The sequence below is a fragment of the Culex pipiens genome, chromosome 2, assembly GCF_016801865.2.
Source record: "Culex pipiens pallens isolate TS chromosome 2, TS_CPP_V2, whole genome shotgun sequence".
NCBI classification, from domain to species: domain Eukaryota; kingdom Metazoa; phylum Arthropoda; class Insecta; order Diptera; family Culicidae; genus Culex; species Culex pipiens.
In genome coordinates, this window is record NC_068938.1 from 126,391,685 (window position 1) to 126,412,060 (window position 20,376).

Below are 20,376 nucleotides of genomic sequence, written 5' to 3' on the forward strand. Positions count from 1 at the left end.
CTGTCAGTGACAGCGCGCGAGATGTAAACAAAGAACAAACATGAAAAAAAATCCAAATTTTAGAAGTGAGTTGAGGAAAAGTAAGTTCGCGTTGTAAAATTATCGCTAATTTGTGCAAAAGCAGGGCATTTCGTGATAAATTAACGTTTGTAAAGCTAATCCCAAGAGTGAACTTCAACGACTTTAACACATAAAGATCCACTGTCAACGTTCAGTCACTGGATGCCTCTTTGGACCGAGATGGAACATTGAACGGAAGAGGAATAATGAGTTGTAGGAAAGAATAAGCAATTTGGTTAGTGGAAGACTAGCTGTTGAAGCCGCTGGACAAGGAATTTGGGGTTTCGTCGATCATCTAAATGCATCATGTACAACGAAACAATGTTAAAAGTGCATTGAATGTTTCGTCCGTGATTAAGGAATGATTGTCTCTAAATTTGATCCTCTCAGAATACAGAAACGGAGGATCGACTGCATTTTTTTATTATTCTACTGTGGAGTAAGGGAGTTTTAAGCAATTTATGTTTAAATAAAAATTGACCAAATAATATTTTCTACGATGTAAAATTTTGGTTTGTTAGGAAAAAGAAATTAAACCAATACCAGTTTTTATTATGTACAAATTTTGCGTTTTATTTATCAACTAATCAGTTTACAAAACAACTATTACTAGTAATGTTAATGAGCAAATTTGTTTCTAATTGTTTGCACAAGCGCTGAAAACACTTACAGGCTAGGTTGTTCATACGTCTCGATTCGATTAAAACAAAAGTTAAACAAGTTATAAACTATACACGAGTGGTACTCTCTTAAATCTTCTACCGTTAACGGTTTACGAAACTACGTTGTCTTCGCAGTTGGGCGGTTCAGGCGGTCAACACATGAACACCGATTTGATAAACTGAAAAAGATAAATCATTAGTTGAAACTCCAGGAAATCATAACAACTAAGCGTACCTCCGTCATTCCCATGCTGATGACCCCATCCTGGTTGGTGTCCTTGGCCTTAAACAGCTCGAACGCCATCGTCAGATGCAGGATGGCCGATATAAAGTCCGATAACCGGAGTGTTCCGTCCCTCCTCATGTATCTAAAAACAAACAACATTCAATTAGTACCTCACCAAATCAAAAACCCTCTCAAACTACCAACCTCAGGATCAAAATCGACAGAATGTCCGTGCTGAGCTGGAAGCCGACGTCGTACAGCGCGTCGCGGAACCGTTCCGCCCGCAGGATGCCGGACTTTTCCTTCGTGTGCATCTTGAACACGCCCCACCAGGTCTTCAGGTTCACCATGAACTTGTTGAAATCGTTGAAATTTATTCGGCCGCGGTTGGTTTTCTGAAACAATAAAAAAAATGTCATTGTTGCTTCTTGAAATATGAGGTTGAGGCGCACTTACGTCCATCAGGCAGACAACCTGTCGGCACACTTCTAGACTGGCACAGCTTCGGATGTAGTCGTTGGGTAGGCACGCCTCCAGCAGTTCTTGCAGGTCGAAGCAGTTTAATGTCCTGAAACGGGTTTTGAAACGTTGTTTAGAGCTCAATAATTTAATTAAAACATTAATTGTACATTTTATTGGAGAACTTTGTAAGGTTCCATTTGTGACATCCATAGAATCATTTGACGTAGTTAACAAAAAATAACACAAGCAATTTGTTGACACAGCTCAACTGGCAACGCAGTCTGCAAGAAGTTGACATTCGGTCAAAAGTCCGAACGCACCACAGTGGCAGTGACAGTTGAGCGCGCGAGACGTAAACAAATACAAACAAAGAAAAAAATCCCCGATTCAGAGGTAAGTTGAGGAAATGTTAGTTCACAGTGGAAAGATTTGCCGACTTGTGCAAAAGCAGTGCATTTCGTGATAAATTAACGATTGTAAAGCAAATCCAAAAAATGAAGCCAGACACAGCAAAGACGAGAGGGAAGACGCAAAGTTAACTTAACATCCAAATTCAATTGGCAAATACTGTGCTCGATTTTGATCACCGTTGACGACACGGATACGGAGCAGGACATTCTGGCCGACCTCCTTGAATTTTACCCACCTCTGATCGTCCGCTAGCTGCATAAACACCGGCTCGTACTGCGCCGTACTCGTCGTCGCCGACACGCTGTTGTTATTGTTGTTGTTCACGTTGTTGTTCGCCGAGTCCATCGATATCTTGGCGCTGGAGTTGAGCAGTGGAAACGGGTCCAGCAGCAGCATGGTTTGCGTCTCCAGCAGCGCCAACCGGATCGTCGATCCGAGCACGCGCACACTAAAGGACGCCTCCTCGGCCGGCTCGAAGGTCGTCGCCATGATCAGGTACCGTCCGGTGTCCAGCGTGCAGCGGTGGCTTATCTGGCGCGAGTTGGTATACTGGGAGTTGACTAAGCTCTTGTGCTTCTTGAAAAAGTTCTTCGAGAGGCAACCGTTGATGTTTTGAACTGAAAGGGAGGTGAAGTTAGTGCTTGATCGTGATCTTACTGGTTACGAGGACTCTCACCATTGTTAAGATTATACACCGTAAAGCCGATCACTTTGGGTTCCAGCACGCTGTGCTGGTTGACCGAGATTATCACATCCTCTTTTTCGCTTAGGAAGAGCTGCAGTTGGGGGTTGATGTGGAACGAGTCCGGGTTGTTGCGGCACCCACCGGCCGTGACGCCGCGCTTCCAGGCACCCTGGTACAGCCGCATCAGCCAGCGTCGGTTCTTGTCCGAGAGCTGCGGTTCGTCCCGGGCCGTGTCCGAGTCCAGGTGGACGCACTCGAGGTGGGTGAAGGTTTGCGTCATGTCAAAGAAGGACATCCAGAACTCGCCTACTTCGAGCTGTTCGATGAGCCGGTTGCGTTCGTTCATGGTGACGCGCTCCCAGGAGTTGGAAAAGGAGGACCAGTCGCCGTTGAAGCTGGCAGTTTTGCTGATGGTTTGGGCGAGCGGGTTTCGCAACCGGACCAGCTGGACCGTGTCGCCCATTACGGTTTCGGCCTGGAATGAAAGGGGATTGTGGGTCTTCATTTCTAATGGAGACTGGTTGAACCTACCTTATCCAGTGAACATAACCGGTAGTTGATCCCCACGTGGAGACCGTTTGGCAGTGCCTCTGTCGCGTTCCGGATCTGCGTCGTCGTGCCGTTGTTCACCGTACAGGTCACGATGCTGGTCGTGTCCAGTAGCGAGTGCAGCAACGGTGGTCGTATCAGGATGTTGCTGTCCGTTTTGATCGATATCGACTCGGTGATACCGCCGGTGAGATCCGCCAGGCCGTCCAGCAGTGTGCCGTACTTTAAAGCTTCGTAGGACCCGTGTAATCTGTAAGGAAAGGTAGTTGTAGGAAGTGTTCTGGACGCTCTCACAGCTCACATACTTGGCGTAAGCCTTCTCCAGCAGCCCCGGCCAGAACGAGTTGGAGTTCTGGGCCTGCAGGAAGGCCAGCTTGCCGTTGATCGTTGGTAATCTATCGTCGACTAGAACCTCCAACCACTCGCCACACCACCACAGCCGGAAGCGGAACATCCCGTAGTATGGCTTGTCGAAGTTTTGGTCGGCGGGCACGACCCGGTAGAACAGGCCCTTCGAAAGGTACAGCACTCCCAGACAGCTGACGAGCCACCGGTCGCCCATCTTGCCCGGCACGATGTCGAACTGCGCCGTCGAATCGTTGACAAAGACCGGATTCTGGGTAATCTCGTGCGGGCGCTTCCACTGGAAGGTGAAGGGCGGGGTTTGGTGGTAAAACACCGACGACTGGGTCGCCGGGAAGTCCTCGTCCTCCCAGAGGACATTCTTCTGCTTGCACTCGGCCTTGATTCGCTCGTACGACGAAGTCATGGCAGATCCGTGTTCCGTTGAGTGCGCCGTCGCGATGCCGTTGGTGGGGATGCCGCTGCAGTGGAATGGTGAAGGTCGTCTAACCTAGCCCGGGCACCACACACGATCATCTCATCTCGTGGCGGCGAATGGGGAGCACGGAAGACGGTGACCACGGATGGCAATGAGGGGCGCGTGGGCTTTGTTTCTGGAAAGGAAGCAGAAAGAAACAAACAAACGAAAGGTAAGGAAACGATACAATCAGAAGTGGTTTATTATGGATCTCTTTGTTTGTCTGTGGCTTTTCGGGCAATTATTTCCCACACATTTTGTCGTTTTTTCGGTGTATTGCTTTAATTCAGTAAATTGATTTAATCTCATATACACGTTTAATAGCTTGGTTTGTATGACATTGTGATGGTTGATTGCAGTATTTGAGTAATTAATTGAGTATTCAAGCTTTATGTAACGCCTTATTGTTTAAGATTGCTCTTTCTTACTGCAAAGGCAAATATTTGTCAAGTGTAGAAGATAGCTTTTCAAATACGGACGTAATGTTTCAATTACCTTGGTAATGAAATTTAGGTTAAGGTTTAAAATTGGACTTCATTTGCAGTCTATACAAGTTAGGGGGACCAAGTCAGCCTTTTGAAAACTAAATAGTCCATAATTTGTGGAAAATTTGTGCAATAAAAATAAAATTTGTGCACTGAACTTTTGAGAAGATATTAAAACAAATCAAATTTTTACCTACAAGTTGGGCGGACCAAGTCGTTACTTTCAAAAACCAAAAACGTCATAATTTGTGGAAAATTTGTGGAGTATTTGTGACACTATTAAAAAAATTGTGCATTTTCAAAAACCATGAAAAATTCAAATTTTTGATTTGTACCTGCAAGTTGGGTGGAGCATATGACCCCCCTTTAAAACCAAGTTTGGCAAATGGTAGAGAAAATTTGTGCAAAATTTGTGGTATAGTTTTCAAAATTTGTTCTAATTTGTGCTTTATGTTATTTTCAAAATAAAGTTTATGTTTTTCAAAAAACATATGTCACGCCATTCACTATGCAACATATGCAGCAAGTCGCACGACACAGAGCTCTGTTTCCCAAAGGGTGGGTTGTAGCACGCAGGTTGCATAACTTCCGGCAGATTAAGCAGATGTCACCACGAATCGTTTAGGTGTACGGTAAAGGAAACTAACATTTTGTGATTATTACTACCTTTTCCATAGAAAAATCAATCGAATAACCAAAAAGAAGTATAACTGTAAAAATTATATGAAAAGTGAGAAAATATACCAAAAACAGAAAGTTGTTTTGTTTTCTGTGTGAGCTTTGGTTTACTTGATTATTTCAACGAAGTTGACTTCATAGCTGTCGGCCAACATTGCTAGTACCAACCACTAGTGTCTTCCTTTTTATCTACAAGGACTAGTACGGGAGCGAATGACCCATAGGGTTAAAGTTCCCCTAATAAAATCAACAACAACAACTACAAGGACTTCGCCGCCCTGGGCTCCTAAGTGTATGAAAGTATGGCACGGAGCGACGGTGCCGAATACCCATATTTACACAAAGAATTTTAGAGCGCCCGCCGCGGGATTCGAACCGGCGAATCAATGTATTTCAATGTTTACAATTTCACACAAAAGTAATGATCAGTTTTTGTATGCAAATAATCATATCATAGATTGGAATTGATTAAAACGTTAAAAGTTAATTTTGTATATACTAGTTTAGCCATTTATTGAATAAACTGCTCTTGAGATATATCAGATTTAAAATTATTTCAAACATAATAATTATTTTCCAGCAGGTTTGTAATCAAATCCACTGTTATGATATGTAAACCAAAACAAGCATGACAATGTTCATTGTTATAAATTTACCAAATAGACTTAGCCGAATGGATACGCTGCCCGCTTTGTAAACGGATGATCATGGGTTCGACTCCCATCTGCTTCAACCTTCCATCGGATGGGAAAATAAAACGTCGGTCCCGGCCTCAGTTGTTGTTAGGCCGTTAAGTCATTCCAAGTGTAAGAGACGTCTCCGCACTATAAGTACACACAACACACCAAACCAAGCCTACTCCGGTGGCATCGTTGGCGGCGGTTGGACTCGCAATCCAAAGGTCGTCAGTTCGAACCCTGGAGTGGACGGTTCCTTAGAGTAGAAAGAGGTTCGGGTGCTCTCCCCATTCAAGCCTTCGGACTCCTAGGTTCGAGCAGAAACCTGCTATAGAGACCACAAAAATCCTGGGGGTCGTGAATGTGGATGGTTTGATTTTGGATTACCAAATATTAATGATAAATACACTTTGTAAGACTCTAACAATCTATCGGAATACCTATAAAAAAAACATTTGAAGTCGGTTCTGGATCTGTTTATCATGAACATGAATTAATGCATTTCTGCAAATTATTAACAGTTTAAAATCACCTAAAACTCGTTTTGTTTCAAAGCAAATATGATTATGGTTATTGGAGATCATAATGGCTGCAATATCCCATGGAAACTGAAAAGAATTTTCATCACAAAATGTAAACTTGTTCAAAGAAAAAAAAAACAATATTCATCATCAAAATTAGAAATGAAATAATATATTTGTCGTGCAAAATTCAAAATGGGATTATGAGCCATAAAAAATAAGCAAGTGTACCAAAATTAGACCACAGGCCACAGTGCCACAATGCCAAAGTCCAAATTGGGCTATTTTAAAGATCCGCTTTAAAAAATCCAAGTAACTTTATCAAAGCTTGCACATATTTGAAAAAGCTTGCACAAATAATCTGGAAAAAGTATTCTTGAAGTACATGAAGAAGGGAGACTGGTTTCATTCAAAAGGACGCAATATTACTGAATGCACAAATTGTTTTAAGTACAAAAATGAATATCTGAGCTTGCACATATTTGTACAAGCTTGCACAAATAATCTGGGTAAAGTATTCTTGAAGAACATGAAGTTTACTAAGTAGGGAGACTAGTTTCATTCAAAAGGACGCAATATTACTGAATGCACAAATTGTTTTAAGTACAAAAATGAATATCTGAGCACAGACAAACAGACGTGCAACTCTTTTTCAAACCATCGCCAACTAAAACCGTCATTTCAAATTCAAATCAGTCAAAAAATGGATGCCGTAGTACCGCAACAAGACACGAACGTCGTCGGTGGCGCCACCGTATCCCTTGGCCCTTTGACGTTTCAGTGCATCACCGTGTGTGTGTGCAATGTTTTCTTTATAGCCAACACGTGGGGAGAAAATCCAATGTTGCATTGTTAATTTGATTTGGTTAACTGCGGTAGATTTTCTTGAAATAATTCGATATGGTAGAAGTGTGACTTTCGGTCGATGACATCGTGACCAACGATCTGTTGTTTGGTAAAGAGACTTGGAGGAGGAGACAAAGACACGACACTGGAGTTCAAGCCAGTCCAGAGTAGATTAATTGAACATTTTGAAAACAGGATATGTAAAAGAATAAATCAGTTTAACACAATTTAATTGATGGACTTCCACTCCCCTTCACCTCTAGCAGCTGCATTGGTTTTTTCGTCCGACCGACATCAGTTAAACATGCTCATAATTTGGTGAAATCCGCCAGTATAAATGCTATTTCCTAGGTTGTTCCCCTTGAAGACCTTGAATCTGAAGCAACCCATTCGCCTTGGCACCGTGGCTATTTTTTTTCACTGTAACATGAACTAATGATATTGCCACTCCGCTAAAACTAAATCGGAACCTCCAACCCTTTTACATGCCCACACCCGGCACGGCCAGTTGGATTAGCTTAGAAGATAACAATCATGCAACCTGCGATCAGTTTTATTCAATCTTACGCGACTTGCCCATCACACCGGTTCTCATCTTATTTCCTAAACAAAACTGCAGGTCACGGGGCAGAACATGCTGCGGAATACTAGGTGGAATGTTATTATGATGGGAGTTTAGCAGGATTATTCAACTTTCCAGCCCATCTTTTGCGAATTTTCTGGGCATAGAATGAGAAAACAAAATCGACAGCAAACATAAACAAACACCTGTCAGTTTTCATTCGTACACGCTTAGAGGGAAAAATGGGTACACGCTTAATTTGGTTTATCGAAATGATGATGTTTTCGCAACAGGACTGCAGATAGCGCTAGTGTGCAGCCCAATTTCGAACTTTCTTTGGTAAACGATGGATTTTTTGATAAAATCAATGATGATTCACGTCTGTTTGTCTGTGATCTGAGCTTGCACATATTTGAAAAAGCTTGCACAAATAATCTGGAAAAAGTATTCTTGAAGTACATGAAGAAGGGAGACTGGTTTCATTCAAAAGGACGCAATATTACTGAATGCACAAATTGTTTTAAGTACAAAAATGAATATCTGAGCTTGCACATATTTTTACAAGCTTGCACAAATAATCTGGAAAAAGTATTCTTGAAGAACATGAAGTTTACTAAGTAGGGAGACTAGTTTCATTCAAAAGGACGCAATATTACTGAATGCACAAATTGTTTTAAGTACGAAAATGAATATCTGAGCTTGCACATATTTGTACAAGCTTGCACAAATAATCTGGGTAAAGTTATCTTGAAGAACATGAAGTTTACTAAGTAGGGAGACTAGTTTCATTCAAAAGGACGCAATATTACTGAATGTACAAATTGTTTTAAGTACAAAAATGAATATCTGAGCTGGCACATATTTGTACAAGCTTGCACAAATAATCTGGGTAAAGTACTCTTGAAGAACATGGAGTTTACTGAGTAGGGAGACTGGTTTCATTCAAAAGGACGCAATATTACTGAATGCACAAATTGTTTTATGTAAAAGAAGCCTTACCCGGCAAACTTCGTCCTGCCTTTTTTTTCGTTTGTTGACGTTTCTGGCTTGTTTGCTAATTCAGCCTCCTTTGATCAAAATTTGATTTTACGTGACTTTTCCCATAAAATCTGCAGATTTTCCGGAATCGGTTCCAGAGTGGCCAAATTTGTAACTTTTTGGCGTAAGAACCTTCCTTGAGCTTATACGAACCCAACGCAACAAAAAGCACCTCGATCCGACTCTCCGTATTGTTCTGATTCGCGTTCGAACAAAACCGTCGAATTTTTTTATATATATAGAAAAATAATATCTGAGCTTGCACATATTTGTACAAGCTTGCACAAATAATCTGGGTAAAGTATTCTTGAAGAACATGAAGTTTACTAAGTAGGGAGACTAGTTTCATTCAAAAGGACGCAATATTACTGAATGCACAAATTGTTTTGAGTACGAAAATGAATATTTGAGCTTGCACATATTTGTACAAGCTTGCACAAATAATCTGGGTAAAGTTTTCTTGAAGAACATGAAGTTTACTAAGTAGGGAGACTAGTTTCATTCAAAAGGACGCAATATTACTGAATGCACAAATTGTTTTAAGTACAAAAATGAATATCTGAGCTGGCACATATTTGTACAAGCTTGCACAAATAATCTGGGTGAAGTATTCTTGAAGTACATGAAGTTTACTAAGTAGGGAGACTAGTTTCATTCAAAAGGACGCAATATTACTGAATGCACAAATTGAATATGGTATAATTAGCAGAGTATTTTGTGAATTGAATGTTTGTTAGTGTAAGTGTAAGTCTGTAGTGCATTATATAGTTTGTATATAGTATTATTATAAAAAAGTTGTAATGATATATAATGGTTTGATCTCACCAAATTTGCGCAAAACGTCAATCGGAAGCAGTTCGGGTCCTAGTGATCCCCACTACTTTTTTAATTATTTTCTTTGAAGAAAATAAAATTTTCATTGTTTTCAAATTATGCGCATATAAAGAATGTGCAGATAAACAATCTTATGCATTTTTGAGGTGAAAAATAATTAATAAATTGATTGAATACCGATTGAAACACGACTATCGTGGCATTAGCACTTATGGCCTTTTACAAGCTATATCAGTGTTTCTCAACCGGTGAGGAATTCCCCCCTGGGGGGGAATTTGGCCATTCTAGGGGGGGAATGAGGATTCAAGAGAAATTGAATGTCTTTAAACGTATATATGCAAAAAATACCATTATTTGACGATTCTATGCAACCCATCTGCTGCAACCTTCCATCGGATGAGGAAGTAAAGTGTCGGTCCCGGCCTTGGTTGTTAGGCCGTTAAGTCATTCCAGGTGTAGGAGTCGTCTCCATGCCATAAGTACAAACAACACACCAAACCAAGCCTACTCCGGTGGAATCGCTGGCGGCGGTTGGACTCGCAATCCAAAGGTCGTCAGTTCTAACACTGGGGTGGAAGGTTCCTTGGAGTAGGAAGAGGTTTGGGTGCTCTCCCCATTCAAGCCTTCGGACTCCTAGGTTCGAGCAGAAACTTGCAATAGAGACCACAAAAGACCCGGGGGTCGTTAATGTGGATGGTTTGATTTTTTTGATTTTTTTTTTTTGATGCAACTATCACTTTCTTTGATTAGTTTTTTCCTAAAATTCAATTTTAAAAAGTTTCAACTTCATCTGTGAAGTTTGACTTTTATTGGAACAATACAAAATGATTTTTTCAATATTTCTCAGGCGTTTGTGTGTGTGTTTTTTTTTTTTTGGAGACGAGCAATAATTGGACAGTTCTCCAGAAAAAGTTAGGTTTTCAAATATTATTTTAGAGTTTTTAATTTTTTTACATGTTTTGAGAATACTATTTATTAAAATTGCTGTGAAGTTTAGAAAAATGATATTTTCAAGTAATATTTTTTTCTGAGTTTTTGTCTTATTCCAAACACTCCAAGCATTTTTATAATTATTTTTATAATCGATCAGAGTATAAGCAGAACACTGAATTCCATATTAAACAAGAGTAGTTTAGTGAAAATAAAAAGAAACAAATTTAATAAAACTGTCATGAGATATTTTTTGTTAGATTTATTTAATTAAATATGAGCAGTTAAAGACAAAATATCAAAAATGAAAAATTCTGCGTTTTTTAATTCATTCAAATAAATTTATAAAAAATGTACTAATGTTTAGAAATCTTTAAGTGAAATTTGCGTTTTTATAAAAATGGACAGCAGATGTAAACCACAGCGCATTTAAAAAATCAAACCTGCGTTGTCTGTTCTTTAGTTTATTTCGTAGTTTACGCTTCAATTTGTTATGAAAATTGCAATCATTCTGTAAACATCTAAAATTTGGGATTATATTTGTGCATTGAAATCAATAACTTTAAAATAAAGTGTGAAGGGTGGGGGGAGGGGGGAATGAAGTTCTTGGAAATCAGTCAAGGGGGGAATGGAACACAAAAGGTTGAGAAACACTGAGCTATATCGACTATTATTCTAATAAATGTTCGAATAAATGCGCTCCTAGCGGCCAATTTTTAGATTGATTTTGCCAATTCGAGCAGCCACGACACAAAAACATTGTTTGTTGCATGGAGCGATGCAACAACTTCTTGTTCTTGTGTTGCATAACTTTAGGCAGGTTTTGTTGAACAGGGCTAATTCTTTAGAATCTGCCGAAAGTTATGCAACCCAAGAACAAGAAGTTGTTACATCGCTCCGTGCTTAAAATAATGTTTTTTTGTCGCGCTCACTCGAATTGGCAAAATCGATCTAAAAATTGGCCGCTAGGAGCGCTACTATCGCAAATTTATTAGAATAATTCTAGAGTTTTGTTTTAACAGGTCCTATAAACATATGAAAGACAATAGTATATAGGTCCTTTAAAAAAAATCTCTGGATTTGTCGATATAGTCAGGGTGACAAACCGGGAAAATATTTTAAGTTTATTTAAAATTCGACAAATTCCTGTTGAATGAATTCAATGTATACTTTTCTCTATTAGAATATTTTTATGTAATAGACTCAAGCTACTAGGCTTTGGATGTTTTTTTTTTTTCTGTTGAGTATTCCATGATATCTTTCTTTGGCGAACTTGCTTTTTTAAATAAAATAAATTGTTCAAGGCCATGCTGTAGACTTGGCGCTATGGCAAGGTTCCCACTCAAAACAAGGTGTATGAGTCTCCAAACCTCTTTTCCACCTAAGCTCCCATCCTCCACGGGATTTGAACTGACGACCTTTGGCAGTGAGTTGGTTAAGCCTGAGCCAATAAGTATAACTTATGGGAAATTTTACGAGCTTTCCGGTAAAAATATTTGCGAGACTGAAAAACCAAGTCTGTCATATAGAAATTGTCAAAAACCACCAAAAAAACCCGTTTTTTCAACATTTTTATTTTTAAAACCGCAGTATCTTCTCAAGGATTGGACATAGGACAATGGTCAATATGGAGACTTTTATGTAAAATTGTCTGGAGAATCGATTCCCACTACTGGTTTTTAAAAATTTTGACGTTTAGACCACTTTTCAAAAAAACAGTTTTAGTAAATGATTTTTGTATTTTTTTAGGAGAGACATACCATCCTGCATTTTTCGTCAGTCTTTTGGTAACATTTTAGGCTATTTCCTCAAAAATTTTGACCGAGAAAAAATCGTGACATCACCTTCAAATTTATGTTTTAGACTTAAAAATCAAAAAATCTCATAGATGTGATGTGTATTTTTGTTTCAGTGTATTTTTTTCAGAAAGCCCGTCCAATTTCCTACAAGTTTGTCTTTGACCACTTTTTGATACAACGCAACGGCTTCGAGATACAGTAATTTTTAAATTACAAAATACAAAAATATTTAAATACCTTACGCCCTTCTCAAATGTTATTTTCGAGTACTATTGGCTCCATATACACAAAAATGGCTTATATAGGCCTAGGATAACATGTCTACAAAGTTTCATTGAAATCGGAGAGGGTCGGGTACAAAAGTACCAGAAAAATACCTGATTTGAGCTGGAATTGCTCTATCAACTTAAGCGTGCCCAGCAACCAAGGAAGTTGTTGTCTTCTCATTCTAAAATTGTCAAACTTACGGATTTAACCCTTCAACAATATGATTGTAAACATAGTCAAAATCTGCTTAATTTTAATTTTGTTGACAGTACTTTAGGAGACAAATAAAACATTATACCGATAGTTCCCAATTTTGAAGATACTAAAATTTGCGTACCAAAAATCGTGGTGCAAAAAGCTCTGCTTGATGTGCGCCGTTAAAAATAATAATATAGTCCAGGCTCGATAATGTTGCGGATAATCGAAACTTCAGATAATTGAGTCTGGACTGTATACAATTTTTACTGTAAAACATTTGGTGGAATTTCAAAAATCTGTTTTTAGTAGTATTTTATAAAATACTATGTTTGGCTTTCTCATTCAAACAAATTATTAAGGACAAATTGCTATGAAACTTTGGGTTTGTGTTTTTAAATCAGATTTGAGTACTTTTGTATAATTTTAAAATTTCGGAAATATTTGGTATTTAAGATATTTTTATAAAGTTTTTTGGGAATCTTTTAACAGATAAATGCCTATCAAATTGTGTTCAAATTCAAATCATTTGAAAAAATATTTGTCTTCCAAATTTATTTTAAAATTGTTATTTAAATTTTAAATAAAATTTTCATGTATTTGAAAATTACAACATTTTTAGAGTTCTACTTCGTCCGTGGTTCTACTTCAAAATAGTCATTTCAATACAAATGGGTTTTATTTAATTCTTTTTTGAAAATTTCGTAAAAAAAAGATTAATTCAATTTTGACTGTTTCTGTTGAAGTTCAGGCCAACTCAGAGGAGTTTTTTGGACAGTTATTTTTTTTTTTAAATCATCCCATCAATACCTAAAAACTTGCCGAAGATAATAAATCGATCAGCAAAAAATGTTTTAAGGTACCGATTTATTTAAAAAATGGCAGTTTTTCTGTACTACTGCCAAAGTCTATAATGATTTGTATGGACTGATGATGCACATTATTTTGGTAGTATAATACAAAAAATATATTCCAGGAAATTGCTAATTCTTGGAAGAATTGTTCTTCTTGAACTTACGAATTTTTTTCAAAGAAAACTGAAGAGCATTTGCATAAATGCTGTTGTCTTTTGCAAATCTTCTCAACCCATTTGATACATTTTAAATGCTATTTACTGCTTTCCAGTAATAAGTTATGCAACCCAAGAACAAGATAATTTTGATACTAACGTCAGTCTATAAAAAAACATTGTAATTAGATTTAAAACTATATGGAAAAATTCCTTGTGGCCTTTGGAGAAAACCGGGAAAAAACCGGGAAATTGAAAATCCAAATCTGTTCACCCTGCGATATAGCTTGTAAAAGGCTATAAGTGCTAATGCCGCGATTTTCGTGTTTCAATCGGTATTCGATCAATTTATTAATTATTTTTCACCTCAAAAATGTATAAGATTGTTCATCTGCATTCTTTATATGTGCATAATTTGAAAACAATGAAAATTCTATTTTCTTCAGAGAAAACCAAAAGTAATCCGCAATCACTCGTTCTTGACTGTCCGCAGGCTCTTCCAAACCACGGGCAGAACGAACCGATTTCTAACAATTGTCGTGTTTTTAATATATGTTCAGATCTTTTCGACTTTGACATTTCCAATGACACAATCAAATTACGCTTCCTAAATCACCTGAAATCCCATCCCTGACCTAACAATACTCATGTAGATTTAAGAAACTGTGATATTTATGTTAATTTATTGAGTTAGTTTTAAGAATGACCTCGTCTTGTATCATAAGATGAGGTGGTTTTGTGCCTTTTTGAGAAAGTGCCTTGAATAATACCAGTCACAGCTAAAGCTAAAAAAAATAACATATTATTTGTGCAAGTTTGTACAAATATGTGCCAGCTTAATTATTATTTTTTTTAAATTCAAACAATTTGTGAATTCAGTAATATTGTGTCCCTTTGAATGAATCAAGTCTCCCTACTTAGAAAATTTCATGCCCTTCAAGAATACTCTACCCAGATTATTTGTGCAAGCTTGTACAAATATGTGCCAGCTCAGATACGCATTCAGTAATATTGCGTCCTTTTGAATAAAACCAGTCTCTCTACTTAGGCGTCATCCATAAAGAATGTCACACTAAAATCGGCCAAAATTAACCTTCCCTCCCCCCTATGTCACACTTTGTCACGCTGACTCCAACCCCCCCCCCCCCCCACCTTGAAAAGTACGTCATGATTTGTGGAACCCTTTCCCTCCTCATCTTTACTTTTTGTACAATCTAGATTAAATTTTAAAAAGGTCCTATCTGCATAGGAAACCCATTACTCATAGGTTATTTTGAAAATTTGACGTAGATGTAGAATAAATAAATCGGAGTTCAATCGAGGAACTTTTTTTTTATTTTTAAGGGTTGTGTTTGGATTTTTTTATATGATGATTTAAGCATATTAAATCTATTTTCAAAAACTCTGTTTCTTAAAGTTGAAATCATGAGTAAACTTTTTCAAACATTAAACATCTTTTTAAATATATTTTAAGACTGAATTTTAAATATTCAAAAAAATAGTCTAGCGTAACGTCATCTGTCACACTTTGTCACGCTTGCGACATCTCCCCTCCCCCCTAGAGCGTGACGTTCTTTGTGGATGACGCCTTGGTAAATTTCATGCCCTTCAAGAATACTTTACCCAGATTATTTGTGCAAGCTTGTACAAATATGTGCCAGCTCAGATATTCATTTTCGTACTTAAAACAATTTGTGCATTCAGTAATACTGCGTCCTTTTGAATGAAAACAGTTTCTCTTCTTTAAAAACTTCTTGCTCTTCAAGAATACTTTATCCAGGTTATTTGTGCAAGCTAGTACAAATATGTGCTAGTTTTGATAAAAAATACTTTGATTTTTTAAAGCGGATCATTAAAATAGCCCAATTTGGACTTTGGCACTGTGGCTCTGTGCTGTGGCCTGTGCTCAATTTTTTGTTCACTTGCTTAGTTTTTTGTGGCTCATAAGGCCATTTTTAATTTGGCACGACTTAATTTAAAAGATAATTAGAAATATTTTGTTTCATTTTCAATTTTTAACACCGCAAATCTTGAGTTTTTTTTAAAGGCCTATAAACTATTGTCTTTTATATGTTGATGATTTTTGTTCTTTTTCTTTGAACAAGTTTACATTTTGTGATGAAATTCTTTTCAGTTTCCATGGGATATTGCAGCCATTATGATCTCCAATAACCATAATCATATTTGCTTTGGAACAAAACGAGTTTTAGGTGATTTTAAGCTGTTAATAATTTGCAGAAATGCATTAATTCATGTTCATGATGAACAGATCCAGAACCGGCTTCAAATGTTTTTTACAGGTATTTCGGTAGATTGTTAGAGTCTTACAAAGTGTATTCATCATTAATATTTGGTAAATTTATAACAAACAATGTTCATGCTTGTTTTGGTTTACATATCATAACAATGGAATGTTTTGGTTTACATATCATAACAATGGAATGTTTTGGTTCACATATCATAACAAAATAATGGAAAATAATTATTATGTATGAAATAATTTTGAATCTGATATATCTCAAGAGCAGTTTATTCAATAATTGGCTTGACTCGTACCGTAAACCGGGGTGACTTTGATAGGATTTCAATTTATTTTTTGAATATTTTCCAACTGGTAAGGTTTTTCTCAAGATTATTATTTTTAAAACATGTACTGGGGTAGGCAACGCAAAGTTCATGCACTATTTTTGAAAAAAAGTTTTTTCAATAGTGTTTGGAAAATAGTTACCTTAAAAATTCCAAGTTTTAATTCCGGGGTGACTTTAATAGTCATAGTTTTTCTTGTTATAATTAAACTTAAGGTGTTCAAACTTTATTTTTACGTCAAATGTACCATCACCTAGGTTGCTGATATAGTTTTTAAGAAAAAAAAATCAATGTTTATATTTAGTTAACTAAGTTTATAAGCTTTTTAACAAAATATTTATAAATTTTAGGTAAAATTGCTATTTGTTAAATATTGGATTTTTTTCTGAAATTCGTTGAAACTAGTTTTGTTTATAAATATATCGATTTATATTACAACTGAAATTGAATTCGAAGCATTGATCACAAGTTTTCATATCTTACAAGAAAATTGTTCAACTGAAATCGGTTATAAATCTGAGTATTTTTTATTGGAAACACATATTATTTATTATTTACAAACTTATTTTACCTTCCCCTAGTGGAAAATAGTCATCAGAATTCGAAAATGCATTCCGTCTTCCGATTTTAAATCATTTTTATTTAGAAAATCATTACACTTTGAGAAGCTTGAAATAATGCTTTTCCTCAACATTTTCTTAATTATAGTTAACTAACTTTTTAAACTTTTAAAAAATTTATGAAAAGTTCTTCTTGAGGTACTTTGAAGACTTCTCTACCACGGACAGTATGATCCTAAACCATTCCGTACGTATTAAATTTGTACTATTCATTTTGCGGAAAAATCTCAAACCTATCAAAGTCACCCCGGCTACCAAAGTCACCCCGTTTTACGGTATATATATAAATTTACTTTCAACGTTTTAATCAACTCTAATCTATGATATGATTATTTGCATACAAAAAACAAAACAACTTTCTGTTTTTGGTATATTTTCTCACTTTTCATATAATTTTTACAGTTATACTTCTTTTTGGTTATTCGATTGATTTTTCTATGGAAAAGGTAGTAATAATCACAAAATGTTAGTTTCCTTTACCGTACACCTAAACGATTCGTGGTGACATCTGCGTAATCTGCCGGAAGTTATGCAACCCGCGTGCTACAACCCACCCTTTGGGAAACAGAGCTCTGTGTCGCGCGACGTTGCATAGTGAATGGCGTGACATGTGTTTTTTGAAAAACATAAACTTTATTTTGAAAATAACATAAAGCACAAATTAGAACAAATTTTGAAAACTATACCACAAATTTTGCACAAATTTTCTCTACCATTTGCCATACTTGGTTTTTAAGGGGGGTCATATGCTCCACCCAACTTGCAGGTAAAAATCGAAAATTTGAATTTTTCATGGTTTTTGAAAATGCAAAATTTTGTTTAATAGTGTCACAAATTCTCCACAAATTTTCCACAAATTTTGACGTTTTTGGTTTTTGAAAGTAACGACTTGGTCCGCCCAACTTGTAGGTAAAAATTTGATTTGTTAATAACTTCTCAAAAGTTCAGTGCACAAATTTTCCACAAATTTTCCACAAATTATGGACTATTTAGCTTTCTAAAGGCTGACTTGGTCCCCCTAACTTGTATAGACTTTCATTTGCTAACCTACGTCGTGTATTTTGCCGAAACTTGTTACTTCTGAGAAAAGGATAACCTGTATTTTTCAAGTGTCTATGCCCCGTGATTATGACAGAGTGTTTTAAGAAATGATCTTTAGGCTAATGTGTACTCGTTTATTTCGATGATAGCTTCAAGATATGTCTTTTTCAAGTTTTTTGTCCTAGGCATCGATCACTGTAGCAGATAGACAACATCTTTAATATGGTTGGCTGATATTGCATCAATTTGTTTAAAATTTCTTTTTGTTTAGAGGTGTTGCGTTGATTTCTAAAATTTGTGCTGTATCATTTAACGGTTTCCTTGTCTAAAAATTTGATTACCCTTACTTTACTACAAAATCAAGAATTTCTGTTGAACTCGAATCACCTTCATCGTGCACTATCTTGTCGCTTTTAGATTATTTTTTTAAATGCGTTCCAGTATGTTCACAGAATAAACACAATTATACAGCAATCAGAAATATACAGAAAATTGCTAAGCTGACCTCTTTGATTATTGATCCAAAATGGATGGGAGTAAAGAAATCATGTTCAAGACAAAATATTTTTGATGTAACATCGATTAAGTCCGTAATAGAAAAAAAAAACGGAATCGACGGTTTGCGGTTTCGTCAACGGATCCACAGGGTATCGTTCTTTTTGCGACAAGACTCCGCCTCCCGGGTCTCGTAAGTGTGAAGGTATGGCACGGGGAGAGGGCACCGAATACCTATATTTACACTTAGAATTTTTCGCGTCCGCCTCGGGATTCGAACCGGCGACCTCTGGATTGTGAGTCCAGTGCGCGGTCCGATTGATCCACACAGGCAGACAGTCCGTAATAGAAGTCGATTTTAAATGATTTTATTTTATCTTGTTAGAAAATATCGACAACAATTTGAACAGCATTTTAATTTTTCATCTTGCATAAAGTTAATCCTCTACAACTCAACCTAGCCGTTAGACGGATCTGAACAAAGTTCCCCAAAAATTATTGTTATGTTATTTTAAAGAACTCACATTTTCAGAAAATTTTGGGTTAAACTTGTTTCGTGTTAGAAACTGTTACCGTAAAACGGGTTGACTCTGATAGGATTCAGATTTTTCCGCAAATTGAAGGGTACAAATTAAATACGTACGGAACATATGGAAACCTACTGAACGTGGTAGAGAAGTGTTCATAATATTTCTAGAAGAAGTTTTCATAAAAATTTGATAAGTTTAAAAAGTTATTTTGATGAAAGGTTGATAATAGCATGATTTTAATATTCTCAAAGTGTCATGATTTTCTCCTTGAACATGATTTCAAATTGGTAAACGGAATGCATTTTCGGATTCTTTGGTCAATTTTCCACTAGAAGCAGGTACTAACTAAGTTTGAAAATAAGAAATTTTATGTGTTTTAGAAAAGCAATTCGAAAAAATCTCAAAATTTATATGCATTTTCAGTAGAACAAATAACACTGAATATGAACCATAATCGTAAACTTGGTAGAATATTGTTGTTACGGCGGTAGACTCCAAGATCTGTAATCCAGGACACTTTGGAGGACCCAGAACATCCCAAAAGTGATCCACATAGCTCATAGTGTTGCCAAAGGGTCCCAGGGACATCACTGAATATTAACCATCATCGGAAACTTGGTAGAATCTTGTTGTTACGGCGGTAAACTCCAAGATCTGTATTACAGGACACTTTGGAGGACCCAGAACGTCCAATAATGAAATGTAACTTTTTTTGCCTGTTTCTGTTAAGTCAAGTAAAAATTTAACTACTGATACCAAAATTTTAGAATAACACAGCTCAGAAAAATTCAGGCCTGAAAGGGTTAAGGGTCATATTATTGCTTAACAATAAAAAAAGACAGCAAAGAAAATAATTTCGTGATTCGATTATCCGAAGTGAAATTTTGCCAAGGCCTTCGAATAATCGAGTCTGGACTGTAAAATGTGAAAAAAAATAATTCGTGCTTTGAATTCAGTTTAAAATGCAATATGAATAAATAATTTTATGAACAAAATAATTTTAACAAATCCCTGATAATTGACTCATTAGTAATTTTACCTAAAATATATGTGTATTTTGTTAAATAGCTTATACATTTTGTTAACTAATCATAAACAATGTTTTTTTTTTCTTAAGGCTGGTACAAATTTTATTTAAAGTTTTTGTCACCCCCTCCCCCCCCCTTCAAAGTTGGCCCGAAAAATCAGGGGGCAAAAAAATATTTTTTCAAAAAACTTCAAAATTTCAATGGAAATTTAAGTGTAATCAGCTGAAATCAATTCAAAATGCATTCCCCTGCGTTTATAACCATTTTCAGCATATGAGGGTTGATTTAAAAATCTTTGGAATTCTTGAAAATTTTTGATGTTTAGTATCGCAAAAAGTTTTTTTTTTCGTTAAAATTTTT

At 36.5% G+C, this 20,376-nt stretch overlaps 1 protein-coding gene across 1 annotated transcript in view; it reads right to left on the bottom strand.

Annotated features, from left to right (window-relative positions):
* Nucleotides 1-588: 588 nt before the first annotated feature.
* LOC120412555 (calpain-C) overlaps nucleotides 589-20,376 on the bottom strand; it is a 61,755-nt gene continuing 41,967 nt past the window's right edge. The window contains exons 3-10 of the mRNA XM_039573060.2: nucleotides 3,361-4,011; nucleotides 3,038-3,305; nucleotides 2,498-2,981; nucleotides 2,057-2,438; nucleotides 1,405-1,516; nucleotides 1,153-1,343; nucleotides 958-1,090; nucleotides 589-901 (exon numbers count right to left, since the gene is read on the bottom strand). Coding sequence (XP_039428994.1) covers nucleotides 875-901; nucleotides 958-1,090; nucleotides 1,153-1,343; nucleotides 1,405-1,516; nucleotides 2,057-2,438; nucleotides 2,498-2,981; nucleotides 3,038-3,305; nucleotides 3,361-3,824 — 2,061 coding nt within the window. The 5' untranslated portion in view covers nucleotides 3,825-4,011 and the 3' untranslated portion in view covers nucleotides 589-874. The remainder of the gene's footprint in view (nucleotides 902-957; nucleotides 1,091-1,152; nucleotides 1,344-1,404; nucleotides 1,517-2,056; nucleotides 2,439-2,497; nucleotides 2,982-3,037; nucleotides 3,306-3,360; nucleotides 4,012-20,376) is intronic.